The sequence below is a fragment of the Onychostruthus taczanowskii genome, unplaced genomic scaffold (assembly GCF_017590055.1).
Source record: "Onychostruthus taczanowskii isolate IOZ18803 unplaced genomic scaffold, ASM1759005v1 scaffold20, whole genome shotgun sequence".
NCBI lineage: Eukaryota > Metazoa > Chordata > Aves > Passeriformes > Passeridae > Onychostruthus > Onychostruthus taczanowskii.
In genome coordinates this window covers 4,217,071-4,234,479 of record NW_024499240.1, presented here as the reverse complement: position 1 = coordinate 4,234,479, position 17,409 = coordinate 4,217,071, and the positions used below count along the sequence as shown (strand labels likewise).

General features: G+C 35.0%; 1 protein-coding gene across 2 annotated transcripts in view; it reads left to right on the top strand.

Moving 5' to 3' along the window:
• The window catches only part of TLK1 (tousled like kinase 1), a 67,951-nt gene that overhangs the window by 26,816 nt on the left and 23,726 nt on the right, over window positions 1–17,409 (top strand). For both annotated transcript variants that reach the window (XM_041403447.1, XM_041403445.1), the window contains exons 3-11: window positions 2,462–2,533; window positions 6,913–6,988; window positions 9,522–9,568; window positions 9,947–10,033; window positions 11,110–11,199; window positions 12,039–12,131; window positions 13,313–13,423; window positions 15,095–15,231; window positions 16,533–16,721. In XM_041403447.1, the coding sequence (XP_041259381.1) occupies window positions 2,462–2,533; window positions 6,913–6,988; window positions 9,522–9,568; window positions 9,947–10,033; window positions 11,110–11,199; window positions 12,039–12,131; window positions 13,313–13,423; window positions 15,095–15,231; window positions 16,533–16,721 (902 nt within the window). The remainder of the gene's footprint in view (window positions 1–2,461; window positions 2,534–6,912; window positions 6,989–9,521; window positions 9,569–9,946; window positions 10,034–11,109; window positions 11,200–12,038; window positions 12,132–13,312; window positions 13,424–15,094; window positions 15,232–16,532; window positions 16,722–17,409) is intronic.

Genomic DNA, 17,409 nt, shown 5'->3' with positions numbered 1-17,409 from the left:
TTTGCTTTGGAGAGTGACATGAAGGTAACTGTCACAAAGCTGTAAAAAGTTGACGAACTTGTTACTACCATTTAAACCAAGAAGTGAGTTAAATAGTCAAGGGAAGAAATGAGGTTGGATTGACACAGTGACATTGATGCACTGTCTAATTGTCTTCTCATTATAATTGCAAAATTATATATTTGCCATATCTTATGCTTAAAATTAGAAAGAGACAAACACAATGATTCTGGCCTGATTTGTTTATTTATTCCTTGGGTTCGCTAGTACTGCTTACTCCCCTAATTAATTAACTCATTTTAATAGCTCAGGTAGTTGCTCATAATTCATATTACTATTTATCCTTTTTTTTACTAGATCTGTACTTCTAACTTCATTGAACTTTTACTTTTTGATACTGCTGTTTTGGTTCATTGCTTTGTTGCAAATTTTCCCTCATAATCTGTTGGCTGCTGTATGTGCGATACATTTTTTTCTAAAGGGATTATCAAGTTTCTTGGGGTTCCTCTTCTTTAAAATTTGATTCCCTGTGAGTCACTGCTTACCATTTCCATAAATCTATTGGAAGTCTTTTTCTTGTTGTCTGTTGTTCAGCTGATTTCAACTGTTAGCCAAATTGCATTCCACTTTCACATTCTCAGTTTGTTCATCCAAGTTAGCCAGAAAAAGAAATTTAAAATAACTAATTTCCTTTTTCACTCTGCCATGGAAGAAATACATTTCTTGTCCCTGGTGGATTCCAAGATTTGTATCTCATCCAGTTGGTTTCCAAATGAATATCTAGATGGTGTTTTTTAAATACTGTCAAATGCTTTGATAAATGTTTGCAGAAGATACTGTTACCACTGTTTCTTATAGATGCAGATCCTCATCTAAGGCACTGTTGTTCTTACCTTCTAGTCCTGTGATTTGTTACACCATCAGTAAAACCACAATTACATCAGTTTTGTTTGTATTTCTTTTGTTTGTGACCATTCAGTGTATCCATGCAGATAATGTGGAGTGTAGTAGCTGATCTGGGCTGTGTTTGGAAAAAAATGCTTTTTAAAAAGTATAGTCTGTAGTCTTGGTGGGGGATGTTTGGACAGGCTTATCTGATTCTTATTAAAAAAACTGATAAAACATTTTTGATCTGATGTGCAGAGATAACTGGGAAAATATGAAGTATAAATGCAATATCCATTGCTCTGCCTTCGCTTTGAAGGCCAAAATGAGAAAACTTCTTTGTGTACAATCCAAAACCCCCTTGTTCCAGATTCTAATTTTCCTAAACTAGCAAGACAGTACAGAGCTTGCAACTTTAATACTTATTTTTTGAAATATTCTGAGTCATTATATTTTTCTAGTAATTAAATTGAAATGGACTCTTATTTATTGGGAATCCTCTTTTGAAAGGCTATCCTTACCATATATGTTGTTGAAGAGTTTTGGAATTTCTAGGGGGAAAAAAGCCCATCATGTTGAAGCTTTTTCAGGAAGCAAGGTCGGAAATACAAATGTAGGTTACTGATATTGTTGTATCTGACTTGGATGACCAGATACTGACACAGGGCAAGGAAGAGCTACATACAGCCATGTCTGTACTGGAGACTGGCCTGGGGGTGAAAACATACGTGGACATTTTGTGTGTTTAACTAGCATTTCTCTGCACATTGTAATTCAGAGATGATCTGGTTATTCAGATGTCACAGATGAGTGCTGTCCTGCAAACTGATACTGGGCTGGAATTTAATGCTCAGGAGCAAACTGCCTTGGAACTATTTCACTTTGAAGTATTTGTTCTGCCTTCTTATATAGAAGAGACCAGTCCATCAGTATAAGAGTTTTGGTGGGTTTTTTTAATAAAAAGTCACTCAGCTGATGATGACTCATTAAAATGTCCTCGTGACATGGTGTGTTCATAAGATCTCTGAATAAATCAGCCTTAGTAAATTTCTAAAAAAATACTGTAATTTGGGACTGTATCACTACTTGGGTTTGTTGTTGTTGTTGTTTTTTCTTCCCTCACTAATGTAAATTTATTGTGTTGGGGGAAATTTGTTTTAAGAATGTCGAATAATATTGTCAATAGGTTTTCATTTTCTCCAAGACAGACTAGACTATTGCAGAGATTATTTTTTTAAATCTATTCCATGACAGAAAATTAAAACCTATTTTAATTAACACCTCTTTTTCTTCAAAAATTGAATAATTCTAGTAGTCTCTAGAACTTTCTCCAGTGGTTTTGAATATGCCAGGGTTTCACTTGGCTCAAAAGCAATGGAAATTCAGAATTTACTGTGCCCTGTCAGAATATCCACCTGTCAAACTTCTTATCCCCCTTTCCAGTCACAAGTGCTCTATAGTTAATTTTGACATGAAAGCATGAAATGACTGTTAGTGGTTGTAACTCTGAGTGGCAACAGTGGATTATGTTTTATAATTCTGTGTATAATGTTGAGTATTTTATTTGTCTTGGTAGGCCTCAACAAATAACGAGAGTTCAAATCACAGCTTTGGAAGCTTGGGATCTTTAAGTGATAAAGAATCAGAGGTAAGTGTATGGGGCAGATTCATTATTACCTCAGAATTTTAATGCTAACAGGTTCTATCTATTTTTATTCTACTTTGATGCCTTATTTTGTGTAGAAGCTTTTAAAGTAAAATGCAGACTACTCAGATAGGTAGGAAAGAGCATACATTACTGAAAGACACTGTACCTTGGAAGAGGAGCCATGACTGGAAGAAGCGAGTTTCTTTGGATTTTTGGTCATGAAACTAGCTGCTTCTGCTACTCTGTTATCTATGTAGTCATGGTCTGAAGATGCATACAGCTTTTGGAGCTGAAAATGTTTATATAGTTTGCAGTCTTTTGTTTCATAAGTAATAAGTGTTTCATCAGCACAGGTGGCTTCGACTGATCTTTGGATGAGTCCTTGAAAATACTCTAGAAACTAGTTTACTGTGTTTTCTTTCCAAATACAAATTTATGCCAAGGACAGGCATCCTTAGTAGACATCGTCTTTATTTGTAACAGCTGCAGTTGTCACTGCATATTTTCTTACCTAAATCCAGTTTGTAATCCAAGAAAAGGATTCATGCTTTTATTAGGTTTAAATGTGCAGAGCTCAGACTTCCCTTGAGTAGAATATTTTCCTCTTAATGATGAGCATTGACATAGTTGCAATAATACTACAGCTCTTTGAATGTACCTATTTCGGGATCGGTGAGTCCCTCTTACAGTTTTGCCTCTGTGTGACACAGATTGTGTGGATACTCTTTGTAACCAAGAGTGGATTTCTGGCCTAGGCTGGACCCTGTGTGACATTGTGTCATGCTGGAGAGATGGTTATTTGGAATGTGCTGTTGGTGTCATTTTCACGTCAGAGCTTTATGTTGGGGCCTAATTGTTAATTTGCTCAGTCACTACAAGATGCTTCTTTGCTGGGCTGTCAGCAAGTGAATTTAATTGGTTCCCAAAGCTGATACCTTACAAATAAAAGTTCTGTATGGGTGATTTGTTTTTCTTGTTGAAAAAACTCTGCTATGTTTTTTTTTTTCCCCTCACCTCTCCCAGCTGGATTATGCATCCAACTGCATAGACTATTTTCTTAACTAGAAGATTCTGTCTGCCTCTTGTTTTTATTCATGACTTTTCCTAGAAATACTCTGGGAAGTGATGCAGTTCTGATGTAGCTGTGGGAATGGAAATGTGCTGCAGTAGCCTGAAGGTTATGATGCATTATTGCAATTCCTTGACAGAAAACCATGTCTATGAGTAGTTGGGTGATCTCAGAACACTGACTAGATGTATAATAAGTTTTCGGTGTAGGAACATGTTATTTTACAGTTCTGTACATGAGATACAGAGGCAAAGCTCTTCCAAGGCACGTGAGTTTGAAAGTCTCTGCACAGTGTTTTAACCTCAAGTCTTGCTTCTGAGTAAGGATAATATTTTGTCTTCTAAATATTCTAAGACTTGTATTCTTAAATAGAAACAGACATATTTTTCAAAAATGTCCCTGCACAGAAGTCCACTATGCTCCATTGCACAGTGAAAGATGAGTCTTAAATGACATTGAGTAGTGAAATACACTTTCTTGATTCTTCTTCAGAAGTTGTTAGTTGTATTCACTCTATTATAGTTGTAATAGCAAGTATGTTAATAAATTTTTACAGTTCTTAAAATTACATCCAGTTACTTACATGCTAAAGTACCATAAAAAGTAAGCTGTAGATCTTAGTACTGCAAACAGGTTGTGGAATTGCTTTGTTGTGTTGGTTTTGTTTGTTTTCATAGCATGACCTTGAAGGTTTCATAGTAACAGTGATGGTAGTATGGAAATCAGACTTACTCACTGGGGAGGCACTGCCATCATTTGACGTTGAAAGAGCATTGTTGTATTACAGTAGGTCTTGGGAGAAAAAAAAAAGTAGTTATGCAAATCTCAGAATCATTGAAATTAATTTCTAGCAAGAGTGTCAATTTCTGATCAAACCCTGATGATGCATTCATGTCATTACTCTGTGCTTTCATCATGAAGTGGCACATTAAATCTGTGAATGTGAAGGGAGGACTCAGGGGAAGCTCAGTGAAATTGAAGGGAAAACTATGATCAAGACCAAGATGTATGAGGCTCTGCTAGTATGCCAAGCTGTGTATGACTTTAATATAACTTTACAGTCTAGCATTGGGTAACCTTAAAAGTATTTTGTCTTGCTTATGAAATAGTAAGATTTTAATCTAAATCTTGGCTATGTGTAAATACTTTGGCAGCTACAGAAAGTAGCTTCAGTCTTCATTTATCAGGGACATACTCCCCAGCCCCATTAGTCTTCAGTTTCTTGTAATTCATAGGACTCCATTCATTAGGAAGGATTTTGGAGTACATTTTCTAGTGATTGATGTGTGCTGTACATTATCATGCGAATTTTGTGCTTAGAAAAGGGGAACATGACCTTGTTGAGTAACCTCATTAATAACCTCATTAGTGTTCTAGTACTTTCTGGTTTGGAAGGTTAAATTAAACACTGAACGAAATCAGAAGAGCTTAAGGAAATAGACATTTATGAATTACTTGAGTTTTAAAACTATAAACCTCTTTAAATGGCTGGCTTTACAAGCCACAGCAGCTGGAAACTAGCTGGGGAAATCTTATGTGTTTTGTCATTAATTAGGTTTTAAACTTTTTTTTTTCTTGATATGGTAAGTAAAAATTACTACATTAGAATGTAACTGCAGAATTGAAAGTTGGAAAACAAGAATAACATGCCTGTTTAAGTAGTTTCAATTTAGTTTGTGGAAAGGTAGCTTAATGTTACCTATTTACCTGGCAATAATTCCAAATTATTGAAGTTAAACTTCTAAGCTATGCTTTCTGCTTTTAGAATCAATAATCTTGAGGTTACTCCATTTCCAGGTGTCAGTGTTGCATACTTTGCTAATGTATAATAGACTGTAGAGGATGCAGATGTCAGTTGGATGAGTTTATTTAAAATAAAATATATTTAATTTAAACTTAATTTACAGCCTGCTAATACAACATTTACGGTTGTAAAACTTCCAAAGACATCTTTATGAAGCTACACACAAAGTCAAAACACATAAAAAATACATGGTATAGGTAAGGAAGACCTTTCTTGTCCTGCTTGTTCTTTTATAGACTAATAATTTTCTAGGGATCACAGGTAGCTTAAAGTGGTTGTTGGCAACATAAATACTGTTGGGTATTAGTAGTAAATTCACGTTTGAGCATATCCACACAAAGATTTTGGAATTGAAAGGTCCTTGAAATGATTTACTGATGGTTGAAATTTGAATGTTGATATAATTTGCTGTGTTAAGAAAGCACACTTGGAGCACCAAATGACAAATACAATAAAATGAGAAAATGATAGTATCGTGAGAGAATGAAGCATCTTGTCGCTGATCTCAAATTTAAGGACCTGAGCTATTAAGGACCTTTGGTTTACTGGTAAAATAGAATAGAAGACATTACATGAACTTTCTCCAGCTATGTATGAGGCACCATGAAGAATACACACACACAGAGCTGCAATATGCTGAACAAGAGCAGCTTTTATTATTTAAATTGGGGAGACTAACTGGTTTGAAACCTTAGATCAAAGAGGAGCAGATATAATTTAGGATGCTTCTGATCACAGCCCTTTCTTGTTATCTGTGTTGTACATGGTGATTGTAATTTCCAGGCAACTGTATAGAAAAATTTATTCCAGAAATATTAACAGATCTGTATTTTTTCACTTACCATTGATACTTTCTTTTCCTTGAGATAAAAGTATATGGGGAGGACGACACTTTCTAAGTGGATAGATATTAACATTTTGAGCAATTTTTGCTCTCTACTTTTTCCTCTTTTTCTTTCTTTTTTAATTCTCAGCAGATTCTAGAAATCTATACAGTTTTTATTAGTTTGGAAATATCTTCTACACTTATGAAAAAGTGTAACATTATTGGCTTCCTATTGAAGTACTGGAACTTTGTGTTTATGCTACAGCAGTGTGTAGAAAACACCACCAAAATCAGATTATTTCACTTCAGTATTAAGCTTTAAAACATGCACACTAAAATACAGAGATCTTGGTAAAATATAAACATAAATTAAACAAAAATGGGTGTTCATAAACCTTGGAATGAATGAAAAGGAGCAATTGCTTAAAAATTAATATGTGGAATTGCCTTTTGGGAAATATTTTAAGAATTACTTCTCACTTTTTTAAATACTTCTTCTAGCTTGTACCTGATTGACCAAAGATCATATTATCTAATTTAACTACCATCTGAAATTGCATCCCTGCTGAATTGTGAAATCATGTTTTATGGATGAGGATTTAAATTTATTTCATAATAATACAGCAATAATACAAATAAATAGAGCCTATGTTGCATCATGTTCTTTTTGTTGCTTGTAGACTCCAGAGAAGAAACAGTCAGAACCTTCCAGAGGAAGAAAAAGAAAAGCAGACACTCAGAGTGAAAGCAGCCAAGGTAAATTAAAATGTAAATTGACTAGGTAGTGATTGCGTGTAATACAGTTTTGACTGTTAGCCTTAAAAATTCTGTGTTTTCACTTACAACAGTAAGATGGCTGTTACGTTTTGGATTGTAAGTTGTGAATTCTTTTCACCCTCCCATTTGTCACTGGAAGGGATGGGCAAGTAAAACATGAATGGGACTGGTAATTACCCAAAAGAATCATGAGCTACTGCATGTGTAACTCACAGCTATGATACAACTCTGTAATCTTTTTAAGAATTAGAGCAACTCTTCTAATGCAAAATACCTTGTGGTTTGAATTTCTTTTCAGTAGATAAGGGGAAAAAAGGATTACTGATTACAGTATCTGGTGCTTGTTTTGCAGGTGTATATATAAGAACGTAATTTTATTCTTCCTTTTTTGTGGAAGATTGTAGTAGTTTAGAGGGGTGGGGAAATAATGATGAGACTGTTTTCTAATTTAATATTTACAAACTTTAGGTTTTGTCATTCCTCTCTTTTGTGTGACTTTTGGGTGAGAACTGGTGGAAATTTAACCTCAAGACAAAAATTCATCAGAAGGGGAGCTGAAGTAGTTCTGATAACATTTGTTGCAGCTTTATTAATTCTAACAGCTAGAAAATGTCACTTCATATATAAAGCAATGGGTTCCATATCTAGAAGTCTTCATGATGCAGCATGCTATTAGTAGAATAATCATGTTGTTTGATTAAAATTAATTTCTTCCTAAGTGTTACTTTGTAGACACCTGCTTTGTTCAAAGAACCTGAATGAATTTTCCTATTTTCATTGTTCTAGTAGTTTATCCTTCCTCTTACTAATGAGTGTTTAAATTAGAGATTATGGAAATTTTTGAGCCTTTTTAATATAGAAAACATGATTATAATATCACAGTTTTACTGTCAGCAGCAGTAAAACTGAGTAGTCTGCACTGCAATATTCTCAAGGAGCTGGCCTAAGAAACTGCAGCCTCTTGGTGTGGTACAGTACAGTTGCAGGACGGCAAAAACTCCTGTTGTATTGGAAAAAAGAAACAGGAAATCAATCTCTTGTAAGTTGCATACCCAGGATATTGACTATGTAATATGTAAATTAATCCATAAATGTTGAAGAAAAGGATTGTTTAGAACACAGAAGTAATTGGAAGGTGGTATAAATCAGTGTAAATCTATTCATAATTGGCTGTGCCAAAATAATTTGACATACTTCTTCAGTGCAGAGCTCTGTAACATGACATCAAATAGATTTTTCTGTACTGAAGAGGAATGCAGTCTGTCTCCTTCACCTGCATGAAAGCAAATGTTATAAAATGATATATGAGAATTAAGCGTGAGGACAGAAGTCACTAGCAGAATTACAGGGTAGGTAAAGAATTGGCTGGAGGGAAATAGCAGCAATACATGCACTGACTGGGTAACTACTGGAGAAGTTGGCTGTGTGCTGTTCTAGGTCTTGGAATTATTTTATCTAAATTTTTCTGTTAAAAGTCTTGACGCAAAAAGGGCTGCCAAATGTTTCTGGTTTTTTATGTTACTTCTGAGTGACACAGCATTATGCAGCAGTGTCAGTACAGAGGTATATTGAACTAGAGAGAATTCATCAGGGCTGAAACAATAGAAAAGCTTGAAAATGTTTGCTAAAAACATCTGGAAATACTTGGAAATCAAATTTATGGATCTATGAGTAATGATCTCCTAATATATTGCAAAAATTTCTATAAAGTAAAGAGGTTTGAACAGTAGTCCATTTCCAGGATGTTTCCTAACAGGTTGTCTGAGTTCTACAGGAGAAAAGCCCAGTCTTAAGATTTATTGGTCATCTTAGGGCCAAACAGAAGAAAACAATTGTGCATTGGATAAGATATAGGTGCAGTCTCTGGAATGCCAGAGTATGAGTCAGGTCCTCCTGTTGAAGAAATAGAATTCATGTTAGTTCTCCTGAAGTCTCAATCCATTTAAGATAAATTCTAATCTCAGTCTCTGGTGTTTTATTTCCCTAGTTAACACTGTGAGTTACCCAATTCATAATCAGGTTAAGAGGACTGAAAATACTTGTCATTCTCTATGCCCTCACTGTTACTGGCACCTAGGAAAATCCTTGGGCAGAATATTTGGGCATAATAACTCACCTGGCATATGTAATGTTAGTAGACTTGGTCAATTTGATACTTTGAGGTAGTCCTTGAAAAGGAGAGGGACTTAGAGCTGAAGCTTTGATCTGCAGGATGACAGGTGAGTTTTGTGTTATCTTTAAGAGGTTTAGGGTTTCTGTAAAGTCTACTCTAAACTGGTTTAGGAATTGTGGGTGACTTAATATCTCATTTCTCAATGAATGAAATATGCAAATCCCTTGGTTTTGGCAATCCCTCATTACCTGTAATGGGACATCACATATTACCACATCAAAGAAAACCAATTAACAAGTGGTAAGATTTTACTATAATTATTTTATAAGTAAAAATGTAAGACACCTCCACAAGTAATTTATTTTAACCAATTCTAATGTATTACTGTATTTATTGCAGGAAAGAATATTGGGGGACGTGGTCACAAAATTAGTGACTATTTTGAGGTAAGAGTTTTGTAAAATTTACTTTGGTTTTAAGTTTTCTTCTAAAATATGCTTTTAGCTTTTTTTGGATGCTACAGCATTTTTGGTTGTAATGAACAGGCTTCTTGAGAAGTTAGTTCTTTTTTCTTTATGTAACCTGAGTATTAAACCTTGAAGTAGAGATGCAGTCATCTCTTGTTGGAACCTTAACTGAAATACAAAAACCACTATCTTTCACACTGCTCTTTAAACAGCTAAAGATTGCACTGATAAAAATAATACAATCTGATTGACAAATTCAGTGTACAGACGAGCTGTAGGATGCACTGTGTACATTCAGGAGATGTATATTGTATTTTGAGGAGATTGACTAATTGGAGGTCCGTGTGTGCTCTACAGTACCAAGGTGGAAACGGCTCGAGTCCGGTGCGAGGCGTGCCTCCTGCAATCCGCTCTCCTCAGAACTCACATTCCGCTCCTTCTTCTGTAAGTCTGGGAACTTCATAACTGCAGGAGATAGTTTGATAGCCTAAAAATAGCAAATAGAAAATAAGCTGTATTCAAGGGGGGAGTTTTCAAAGGAACGAGTCCTGGGAAAAAATTTGTTCTTCCAACAGGAAAAAGAAATCAAATTAAGTATTAAAACTAAATTTTTCTATTAACACTGGGTCATTTTTTCTTAGACTTCTTTTAAAATACAATGTAGTTATGTAAAATGTTGAATAAATGTTAAAGTGTTATGATGTCTATTCATAGGCCTCACACAAAAAAGGGGAGTTTTTTTGTTACAAGGAAACTTGGACCCCTAGCTTGGGGCTTTAAAAACTCCAGTTTTGATAAATTGTAATTTTTTTTCAATAATTGATACCTAATCTGCCTCTAAAATTCTCTTTGGTTGTGCTAATTCATGTTTTTCCTTCTCATAAGCACAATTTCAGTGCTCAGCATACCAACATGCTAAATGGCTGAACAAATTTTGCCAGTTACAGAAAAGATTTGTTTTCTCTTAAGGTAGACCTCAGCTTTTATTCCATGTGCTTTCAACTTCAGGCATCCTCTTGGTGTTGCCAGTAATATGGAGTGTAATGCAGATTTTGGAATTCAGTTTGAAAAAGGTCTCATTCACACAAACTAGGTTCATTAACAGGATTTGCTTTCTGATTTGCACTAGCTTCCCCTCTCAGGTTCTCCCATGAGAACGAAAGATCCCAAAAATAACTCACATTATTCTTGAGTTGTGAAAACTCAGAATCAGAAAAATAAGTCTTTGTAAGACTAACATCACCTTATGTCAGTCTTATATTGTCTTAAATCTTTCAGTCTGTTTCCCAAAAGTGACAATCTTAGTTTTCTCAGAGAATATATTGCATCCTTCCTGAACGGCAAGTGGTATGTAACACCGTACTGATAGCTCTCAATGCAGTGCTCCAAGTAGTAGCTTGTGTACAAAAATACCTTATTTCTGTTTCTTTGAGATGTTCCTGCCAAGAGTTGTACCAAGGCTATGCTCATAATTAAGTACTGCAGCTGTATCTAAAATACTTTGCTTTCATGCCTTTCAGGTTCGACAGAATAGTCCTTCTCCTACTTCATTAGCTTTTGGGGACCACCCTCTCACACAACCAAAGCAGTTATCTATTAAAATTACTCAGGTAACTTTTTGAATAGATCACTTTAGATTGCAGAAAAGCAAAATAGTTATTTTTATTTCTTTGTCTTTTAACTTCTTATAAACTCTTAAAGACTTTCAAAAGCTTTGCTTTTTAAAATTGCCAGAGCATTTTTTTGGTTAAGTTCAGCGGCTTGTAATTTAAATATCTCTAGTGAGTTTTGTATTCTGCACTTGCTCAGCTCCCAGCATGGCTCTTCATGATTGCACAGGTGACCATGGCATTGGTAGGTTTTTGCTCAAGATTTTAGCTGTTGTGTGATTTTAGAAGTAGAAGCTGCTTTTTCAGGCAGTATTTGAATTGACAGCTGCCATTGTCATACTGCATTTAAAATCCGACATTGAAGAAGAAAAATTAGATGGATGAGATGGCAATCAAAATGATCAACACAATTCTGACATGGCTTTTAAAAGCTGAAATCAACTGTTTCGTTCTCTCTGCCATTTCTGATGTGATCTGTTCTTTCACATTAGTCAGAAAAAGGCTGCTTCACCTGTTGACCAATACAGAGAAATTAACTAGTTGGTGTTTATGTTCTTGCTCTGATTTTATATTTTTTTATGAACAGTAACTTCTCAGTTGGTGATGAAATCTTTTAATACTGTTAATGGTTTGTCCCAACTGTTCACAGTTGTCCTCATGAAGAGAGAAAGTGATTTTTAATAAGAACCTTTAATGACACTTCCAAACACCTGAAAATAAGATTTTTCTGGTCTTGTTGAATGTTTTAAAGTAGTTTATTTCTCTGCCTAACAAGAATAGAAAGAATAATGCTGTAGTTGTAAAAGGAAAGGATAAATATTTAAAAATGTTCTTTCTAGACTGATCTCACAATGCTGAAATTAGCTGCACTAGAAAGTAATAAAAATCAAGACTTGGAAAAGAAAGAAGGTCGTATAGATGACTTACTCAGGGTAAGTGTTGGACATAAGTAAAGGTATTCATTCAGAACAGCAGACTGAATAGGAGGACAATTTCTTGGATTTTTAAACAATTACTTAAATAAAAAGCTATCTTAAATCTAAGAAGTCTATATAATGAAATGTATACATTTTTTTGTATAAATAAGCTTTGATTAAATATGTTTCTAGACTTCTGAAGGTGCAAAGAAAGCCAATGCCATTTGCAGGCAGTTGATTAATTCCTTAAATTCCTGCTATAATTGACCTAACGGGTCGGTTTTGGGGGTTTTTTTTTTGGTTCTAATTGTGAATAGCCATTATCTGTGGAACAATTGTTGGCATTTTCAGAATGAAGGTGATTGTGACAGAAATAAATACAGGCAATGAATAGCTACTTTCAATAAGAAAACTATGAGACCTATTTTCAGGAAAAAAAAATCTTAATGTTTATGCTCTTGAAGGAAACACTGGAGAAGGGATATACAGAAATATGAAAAATGAAACAAACCTGTATTTCACAATTTGTAGTCTGTTTATTGTTTGTATGTGTACGTACATATGTACAATACATAAAAATATTACCCCATGCAATGATGTGCTATGAAATTGTATATGTAGATTGTTTTAACACATGTTCAGCAATATGGGATAGATAAGCCTAAACTATTTTAAAATTTTTTAAAAATCAAAATAATATTGTTGTGGGATTTTTAAGGTAATAAGTTAAATATAATTGGATCACAGGGCATTTGTTAAATTTCCTACGTAGATCATTGAAACTTATAATTGTGAAATTTTTGCTTTCTTTTAAATTGAAGATGTTAAGATTCACATGACTTGAGAATCATATATAGAGATCTGATGCTAAAATTTTCCAGTTTGAATGTAAGTGGAGCCCTCAGTAGAAAGCTGAACGTGAGAATGGTGCAGAGTTTTTATTTATTCTCATTATGCTGAATGCTCTGTAGTACAGAATGCAGGACAATGTAAAGGAAATAAAAAAGAATCAAGGCAACCTTCTATATATAGGGATATATCTGTGAAATTAATTTTTTATTTAAATAAATAGGTGTGTTTATGCGTGTATGTTCCTTACTTTAGTTATGTGAAATAAGATACATTTATTTTCTGTGACAGCTGAATTAAAACCAGTATTTCAGTATATCTCTTCATATTTTGTCTATATTTATTAGGCTAATTGTGATCTTAGAAGACAAATAGATGAACAACAAAAACTACTTGAAAAATACAAAGAAAGGTTAAACAAATGTATTTCAATGAGCAAGAAGCTTCTAATTGAAAAGGTAAGTTTACTGCTCTTAAAATCTTCGTGATAAAAGCTGGGAGATTGCTGTAAAACTCCGTTACTATTCCTTCATTTTGTCTTCAACTTTTTCACATTTGTCACTTGAGATTGAAACTTTGTATCCATGTCTCTATCTGGCAATATTTTTATGAACCTAAATAAGCTAAATCAAACAATTAACCTTTTTTCCAATTGTGGAAAATGTACCTTTTTTAATTTAAGGATTTACCCATCATAAGTAATTCAAAATAGCAAATCATGAAAGTTAGTAATTTAATATATGGCATATTTTCTGGAAAAATTGTAAGATCACAGTGGATAAAAGAATTTTTGAACATAATCTGTTGTGAAGAGGAGATGGATAGTATCTCTTTGTGAGACTCTTAAGTGGCTACAGTAATTTTTGATGTAAAATTATAAAATGCCATGTTAGCTCAGAATTAATTGAAAAAAGGAAATGAAGATGACTGCCTATTAATGAAATAATCACTTTTTAAAAATTTCACGCTAATTATATTTAAACTAGTAGCAATTTTTTAGACCACAAGGATACCTTGTTTCTCTCCCTCTTTGAAATAACCTATTTCAGGAAAATCTTTAAAAGTTAATAACAAATCACGTTATTAGAAATTAAGGTACAAAAAAGTTGAAGATAAACAGCCCCAGTGCCTTCTCTAGTGCTAGCTGCTGGATCCTGCTGTCATACACAATGGCACAATGCGAGCCATTGGAGGATTCAGGAGAGTTTTCTCACTAGCATGTCATAAATAAATTATTGCAGATCTTTCAAGTTCCAGCATGAGGGGAGTGCAGGGAATGCATCAGATCTGTTTGGCAGGATAGTAAGTGTGTATCTTCAGACTGAGAGTACCACAGGGGATGTTTCCTGTGAAAGGCCCTTCTTCAGTCTAGAAGTCTGTTTGTGAAAAGAGCCTTAATTCTGACAACTTCTCAGTTTTTGTGTGTGTGATTTTGGGCCATAGACATTTGTTATGAAGCAAGCATTTGTAGCAATCAAAAAGGTTTCCTTGCATTAGGTGTTCATAGTGCTCCTTTCTCTGAGGGAGAGCAGGCAGGCTCATTTGGTTGTCACATCCCAAGGATGCTTGTGGTGGCAGTGCTGGTTCTAAGAGCATCTGCTTCTGTCACTGCAAGTGAATATCTGAGGGCAGTTAAGCCTGCCCACAGTGTGTTGCCACACAGGGGTCCCTGCCCCAGGTCACTTGGTACAAGTACTAACGTGGATGCTCTGTCAAGGAAGTTTCCAGGCCAAGTATAGGAAGTGCTTTCTTTATGATATCTGAGTCGGTTCATTTGTTGTCGTAGACATGTACAGATAGAATCTTAATTATATCCTCTATGATGCTGATACTCTAAATAAAGTGCTTTTTTTAATGATGAAGAGCAGCAAACTTTATAGGGAAACAGCCAAACTCAGGGGGGTTTTTGGTGCATAAATTGTCCTCTAGTACTGGTTCTGGCAACTGCAGATGCTCGAGTTCTGTAGAAATTAGAATAAGTAGGGTAAATACTGCAACATCTTTTTGTTGACTCTCCTCTTACTCCTGCCTTAAAAGGCTGTTGGAGGAGAAAAAAACCCTAAGTGTTTTATTGACTTTTTGAACACTTTAGTGTTACTAAATATGAAATTTTTTTATTGTTTTCTTAGAGCACACAGGAGAAGCTGGCAAGCAGAGAGAAGAGCATGCAAGACAGATTACGCCTGGGGCATTTTACAACAGTTCGTCATGGTGCTTCATTTACTGAACAGTGGACAGATGGCTTTGCATTTCAAAATCTTGTGAAGTTAGTCAATGCTATGTTCTTAAAGTTCTCACTAATTATTACTTCCCTCTAGTGGACTTCTTTATTACTAATGTTCTAGGATTCAAGCAGCTTTTCATATGTTGTATTTTGCTTTGCCTTTTGAACTGAGAATAGAGTAAAGAACTCCATTAATCAGGTGAGGGAATGCTAAGGTTGTGTGTCTTCAAAAAACAGTTTGGTTCCACTTTGTTTTAACCATCTTTAGAAAAGCATGAATGTAGGCATAATAAATAGGCAGCACATAGTTATTCAACTCAGCTGATAGAATTATAAAGGTGAATCAGAGATTTTTCAGGAAGCTAACCAAGTATCACTGGTGGTCATTGGGACAGATGAGATCTGAGAAGTTCTCACTGATCACATAGGTGCTACCTGCACATCCTCATGGCAGCAGCTTTTTCTGGCATCCAGCTCCTTAGAGCTGTGAAGGATCAGTGACAGATCTGGCAGCCTCAGACAGGGTTTAGTGCAAGTGGATGGGAGAGAGCAACCACCTGGAAAAGAGCTGCCCTAGCAGGTATTTCAGCAGAGATGGGGCCAGGGAAGAGGGCTCTGCAAGAGTCTCAGAGATGGTCTGGGAAAATAATTATGCAGTGCTTCCAAAAGAGTTCTTTGGTAATGAGTCTGATTGATTTGAGATACAGATAGATTTATAGATAGAAGAATACATATATTTTAAGAAGTAATTTACCAAGAGTTTTGTTTTTGAAGGGCAATATTTAGTCTTAGCATTATTGGATTGCCTGGGGCACTGTTTTTCTAAACAGTCTGTAGGTGTGTTTTGCATAAAAGCTGTAATTGTTTGCCATACAACCAAACTGGTGATTTATTTGGGAATGGCCAGATCAAATTCAGTATTTGACCTATAAAAATCAGGTGCTCTCTATTGATGCTGTCAGGGAGTGGTTTTTATTGTATAAAATAAGATGTCTACCAGACCAGCTCAGATAGATTTTTTTTCTTTTTCTAGTGCAGAAGTCATGCATAATACTTTGAAAAACAAAGCAAAAAAACCATAACAAAACACCCCACAAAACCCCAAAACACCTACAAAAAACAATCCCCCTGAAACCATCATATATTTAAAAAGTAAATTGTGCCATAACTTTAGCAAAATTTTTCCACTTGATGAAGAACACTGGTGTTCGTTCTCCTAGGAAACATTTTCACATGTTCAGTAAGTTTTTTAAAATTTCTAAATGCCTTATCAGTTAAAAAGATAGTTCTTGAAAAAATGCAAATTGATGAAACTTTAATAACGCTTTTTTTGGGGTTTACAGGCAGCAAGAGTGGGTGAATCAACAAAGGGAAGACATTGAAAGGCAGAGAAAGCTCCTGGCCAAGCGAAAGCCTCCAACTACAAATAATTCTCAGGCACCATCTGCCAATTCTGAACCCAAGCAGAGGAAAAATAAAGCTGTGAATGGGGCAGAAAACGATCCCTTTGTTAGACCCAATTTACCACAGCTGTAAGTTTAACATTTCAATCAGTCTTTTACATAAATTCTGAGATATTGTCTGTGTGTGTTCTATTCAAATAACAGCATAAAAAGACACTCGGTATATTCAGCAGCTATATTCTCACCAAGGACTTGCTGATGCTGGGGAAATTTGCACCACTGTCTGTGAAGTTGTTGTACAATTGCACTGTCTATGGAGTTGTACAGTTTATTTTTGGTAAAGTCACCAGAGAAGGGCCCCTTCTGGGGATAGGCAATGTTCCTTATGTTATCCTGATCTAGAAGTCTCCTTATCCTGGCTTCTTAGTCTTCTAATGTCACTGACACTGATTGAACTTTCCTTTCTCCACATTGGTTTAAGAGCTTCTCTTTTAGTTGGAGATTATTATTTTCCATATAACAGTATCTAGTTGACAAAAAAAAAAAAAATCTTTTTTCAGCCTTTAGTATGTGAAGACATGTCTTACAACAACTGGAAGTATCTTTTCTCTCCTTCTGAATGCCACATCCTGACACCAACTGTCAGAAGTTACTGATCGCATTTCATGTATTGACAGTGTTGTAATTTTTTTGTCATCGAAACATAAAAATTGAAAGTTCTTAAAGAACTCTGTTTTTTCTGGGGACATTCTTTCCTGCAGACAAAAAGGTTATAATTCAAGGCACACCGAAGTTGTGTTCTTGACATGTCATTTGA